This window comes from Quercus suber, unplaced genomic scaffold, assembly GCF_002906115.3.
Source record: "Quercus suber isolate HL8 unplaced genomic scaffold, Cork oak 2.0 scaffold_320, whole genome shotgun sequence".
Classification (NCBI taxonomy): Eukaryota; Viridiplantae; Streptophyta; class Magnoliopsida; order Fagales; family Fagaceae; genus Quercus; species Quercus suber.
The window spans coordinates 566,740-571,664 of NW_027069774.1; the positions used below are offsets into that span (position 1 = coordinate 566,740).

General features: G+C 34.2%; 2 protein-coding genes across 3 annotated transcripts; one reads left to right on the forward strand and one right to left on the reverse strand.

The window, feature by feature from the left end:
* Positions 1-1,051: 1,051 nt before the first annotated feature.
* On the forward strand, positions 1,052-1,971 carry LOC111998681 (uncharacterized; the record flags this gene model as incomplete). The annotated part of the gene is given in 5 exon segments (XM_024030771.2): positions 1,052-1,224; positions 1,381-1,494; positions 1,586-1,659; positions 1,762-1,833; positions 1,943-1,971. Coding segments are annotated over 4 exon segments (243 nt in total), but the record flags the coding sequence as incomplete, so codon positions are not given.
* A 1,107-nt stretch (positions 1,972-3,078) lies between these two features.
* On the reverse strand, positions 3,079-4,173 carry LOC136060987 (uncharacterized). Of its 2 annotated transcripts, XM_065782919.1 has the most exons (5): positions 4,016-4,173; positions 3,746-3,859; positions 3,581-3,654; positions 3,407-3,478; positions 3,079-3,297 (listed from the first exon to the last, which is right to left on the reverse strand). In XM_065782919.1, the coding sequence occupies exons 2-5, from the start codon at positions 3,811-3,813 to the stop codon at positions 3,251-3,253; spliced, it is 261 nt and encodes an 86-aa protein (XP_065638991.1). In that variant the 5' UTR covers positions 3,814-3,859; positions 4,016-4,173; the 3' UTR covers positions 3,079-3,250. The 2 variants fall into 2 exon arrangements, with proteins under 2 accessions (XP_065638991.1, XP_065638990.1); XM_065782918.1 differs by lacking the exon at positions 4,016-4,173 and having other exon boundaries at positions 3,080-3,297; positions 3,746-3,963.
* Between the last annotated feature and the right edge of the window lie 752 nt (positions 4,174-4,925).

Consider the following 4,925-nt stretch of genomic DNA (forward strand, 5'->3'; position numbering starts at 1 on the left):
GAATATATATATATATTTTATTGCTATGTAAGAAAATCACATCAGCAATTTTAAGAAAAAAAATGCACATTAGAAAAACAAAAACAAAAAATTTGAAAAGATGAGTTTTTAAAAAAATCCCGCAGATTTTCTTAGTGTTTCATAACAACCAAACACAACCCAAAAAACAGCCCTAATTGCAAAAATCAAACTCAGCATGGGGTTGTGTCAAGGTAGCTCAACAGGCATTTTCTATTCATGTTTTGGCAAAGAGGAGTTGCAATTGCAGAGAATGAATTGAAGAAGTAGAAGGAGGATGTCATTGTGTTTTGAATTGAAGTCTGAACTTGGGAGTGGAGGTGTTTATTGAGGTGGTATTGGAAAGTGATGCTAGCAAGCAACGTGGCTTATGCTGTTTGAATTTTTCTGAAAACCAATTAGTTTATGCAAATTCCATTCTTCGGTACCTCAACTAAAGTGTTCTCTCTTTCTCTCTCTCAGGTCTGTTTATTTTCTCTCTCTTTTAGAGATGGGTTTGTACTTGCCCAGATCTGGGTTCAAGCTCCACTGCCGAGATTGACATGCACTCGCCGGATTCGATGGTGTTCTTGGTTGCTGGAGTTTGTGGTGGTGTTGCTATGTTCGTTGTAATGGCTCATTGGCTTGGAGTTTGTAGAGAATTTTTTGGGTTGAGTTTTATTTTTGTGTGTGTGGGTTGCTATGTTTGGCTACCAAGAAACTCTAAGAAAATTTGGGAAGTTTTTTCTTTTTTAACTCCTCCTTTTAAATTTTTTGTTTTGTTTTCCTAATATGAATTCTTTTATTCTTAAAATTGTTAGTGTGGTTTTTAGATAGAAATTAAGTATTTTTTTATTAGCCATGTGTGTGCCAATTGTTTACGCCGTTTGCCACATAAACATTTTTCATAAGTGAGTTAACAATTGGAACTAAATTGATTATAAGCTGAAAATAATAAGGATCAAATTGACTGTTACAAAAATGTAATGATCAAATTGACTGTAACTCCAAAATATAATGACCAAAATGTGTTTATAATATTATCATAAAAACAAAAAAAAAGACTACGAACTAGTGCACATCAATGACTATTTATTGAGAGAACAATCACCATAAGACAAAGTAACACTCCACCCTGCATATTTTTTCAATACATGTCACGCTCTCTCTTCGTTTGTTGCGGTCTACATTCTACAGTCTACTACGGCCCCTCGGTCTCACCGCCAGGTGCCAAGTCTTCCACCGTGGTCTATTATATATATTAATATAATTCTATATAAAACGCAGGCTCTATTCTTTCTTTGAATTTGTTGGGTCATTTGAGTTGACTTGACCTGTTCTCTTTATTACGCTTGGGATTTGTATTTTTGTATAATGCCTCAGAACTCAGTAGGAGCTAAGCTATACACCAAAGTGTTCAAGCAACGAAATGGGTCGAGACCAATTCGATTCCAAAGCTAAAAGGACTGCTCATTTTCGTTCATGCAACGTGTCCAGGTATATATTATAGGGTCACATATGATATATTGATGTCCATGCAGTTTTAATAGTTATTATTTATATTAATGTCTTTTTTTGGTTTGGTTAGTTACACCACTGAATTGCTGGAGATTCATGCTGATGATCCTAAGATGCATATTTTATTTATCCCTGGAAATCCAGGCAAGTTTGGTTTTGTACTTTTGTGTATGCATGTACATGTGTGTTTTGTTGATTTAGTTTTGAGAACTAGGATTAGGGGCTGTTTGTTAATCGTTACTGTAGGTGTTGTTGCATTTTACAAGGACTTTGTGGAATCGCTGTACGAATTTCTTGAAGGCCGTGTATCTGTAACAGGCAAGACTTGATTGCTTCTTGTTCTCTTTAACTTAATTTTCTACTTTTAAGTTATATTTTGTGAGCTAACTGATTGCAATTTTAATTGGGTGGGTGTGTTAATCACCAGCTATTGGGCACACTTCTCACACGAAAAAGGTACTTAAACTTGGCTAATATATAAGATTAAGCAATGGCGGTTTTTAATTCTTTGCATTATCATTTACTTCTTGACCCTTCATTTGCTAATATGCTATATTCAGTATTCAGTTGACCTCTTAGTTCTTATACTTGTTTGTTACTCAACGTAGGCTTTCAACTAAATATATAATCACGGATTCCGAGCCTTACTGCTTTCAGAAAGTGTGACAATACAATAATATGTTAAAATTTTTAATTTTTCCTATAAATATGCAAAACTTCAACTTCTTATGCTCATCTCCTTATGTCTTTATATTGATTCTTCTGCTTTCTCTTACTGATATGACTCGTGCCTTTGCTAATACAGTGAAGTATTACTATATTCTGTAGATATCATATTCTATATGAATACATCAAAACTAATTGAAATAAACATATCTTTTCTAAAGATAACATTTCGTCCCTATTTTAATTTTCATTAACATATGCATTACACAATTTTATGATATCTAATCATCTAAGAAGTATTGCAAAACAGCCACAAATAAAATGTTTGGCTTTGCCACCGCGCGTGTGTGTGTGTGTGGAGAGAGAGAGAGAGAGAGAGAATTTATTTCAAGATTAAATAATTATACAAAATTTGTATTCTTGTGTCATGACTTCCTATGCATTCCATGGGACAAAGGAGTGCTGATGGTCCAGTCATAGAGGCATTTTCACTCAATTATGTGACTATTTACAATTACATACTACTAAACTTCCAGAATTGCTTGAAAGGAAAAAAAAAAAAAAAAAAACTGTAATTCAGAAAGTTGAGAAAGAACATGGACCACTACCTTGGGCATTGTCTAATTTCTAACTCTATGCATATCACCAATTAATGTACCTTTTATTAGCGTTAGGATATCTTAAGTCAAGATAGGTGTGAATGATTCTTTACCATCTACAGAATATAGTAATACTTCACTGTATTAGCAAAGGCACGAGTCATATCAGTAAGAGAAAGCAGAAGAATCAATATAAAGACATAAGGAGATGAGCATAAGAAGTTGAAGTTTTGCATATTTATAGGAAAAATTAAAAATTTTAACATATTATTGTATTGTCACACTTTCTGAAAGCAGTAATGCTCGGAATCCGTGATTATATATTTAGTTGAAAGCCTACGTTGAGTAACAAACAAGTATAAGAACTAAGAGGTCAACTGACTACTGAATATAGCATATTAGCAAATGAAGGGTCAAGAAGTAAATGATAATGCAAAGAATTAAAAACCGCCATTGCTTAATCTTATATATTAGCCAAGTTTAAGTACCTTTTTCGTGTGAGAAGTGTGCCCAATAGCTGGTGATTAACACACCCACCCAATTAAAATTGCAATCAGTTAGCTCACAAAATATAACTTAAAAGTAGAAAATTAAGTTAAAGAGAACAAGAAGCAATCAAGTCTTGCCTGTTACAGATACACGGCCTTCAAGAAATTCGTACAGCGATTCCACAAAGTCCTTGTAAAATGCAACAACACCTACAGTAACGATTAACAAACAGCCCCTAATCCTAGTTCTCAAAACTAAATCAACAAAACACACATGTACATGCATACACAAAAGTACAAAACCAAACTTGCCTGGATTTCCAGGGATAAATAAAATATGCATCTTAGGATCATCAGCATGAATCTCCAGCAATTCAGTGGTGTAACTAACCAAACCAAAAAAAGACATTAATATAAATAATAACTATTAAAACTGCATGGACATCAATATATCATATGTGACCCTATAATATATACCTGGACACGTTGCATGAACGAAAATGAGCAGTCCTTTTAGCTTTGGAATCGAATTGGTCTCGACCCATTTCGTTGCTTGAACACTTTGGTGTATAGCTTAGCTCCTACTGAGTTCTGAGGCATTATACAAAAATACAAATCCCAAGCGTAATAAAGAGAACAGGTCAAGTCAACTCAAATGACCCAACAAATTCAAAGAAAGAATAGAGCCTGCGTTTTATATAGAATTATATTAATATATATAATAGACCACGGTGGAAGACTTGGCACCTGGCGGTGAGACCGAGGGGCCGTAGTAGACTGTAGAATGTAGACCGCAACAAACGAAGAGAGAGCGTGACATGTATTGAAAAAATATGCAGGGTGGAGTGTTACTTTGTCTTATGGTGATTGTTCTCTCAATAAATAGTCATTGATGTGCACTAGTTCGTAGTCTTTTTTTTTGTTTTTATGATAATATTATAAACACATTTTGGTCATTATATTTTGGAGTTACAGTCAATTTGATCATTACATTTTTGTAACAGTCAATTTGATCCTTATTATTTTCAGCTTATAATCAATTTAGTTCCAATTGTTAACTCACTTATGAAAAATGTTTATGTGGCAAACGGCGTAAACAATTGGCACACACATGGCTAATAAAAAAATACTTAATTTCTATCTAAAAACCACACTAACAATTTTAAGAATAAAAGAATTCATATTAGGAAAACAAAACAAAAAATTTAAAAGGAGGAGTTAAAAAAGAAAAAACTTCCCAAATTTTCTTAGAGTTTCTTGGTAGCCAAACATAGCAACCCACACACACAAAAATAAAACTCAACCCAAAAAATTCTCTACAAACTCCAAGCCAATGAGCCATTACAACGAACATAGCAACACCACCACAAACTCCAGCAACCAAGAACACCATCGAATCCGGCGAGTGCATGTCAATCTCGGCAGTGGAGCTTGAACCCAGATCTGGGCAAGTACAAACCCATCTCTAAAAGAGAGAGAAAATAAACAGACCTGAGAGAGAGAAAGAGAGAACACTTTAGTTGAGGTACCGAAGAATGGAATTTGCATAAACTAATTGGTTTTCAGAAAAATTCAAACAGCATAAGCCACGTTGCTTGCTAGCATCACTTTCCAATACCACCTCAATAAACACCTCCACTCCCAAGTTCAGACTTCA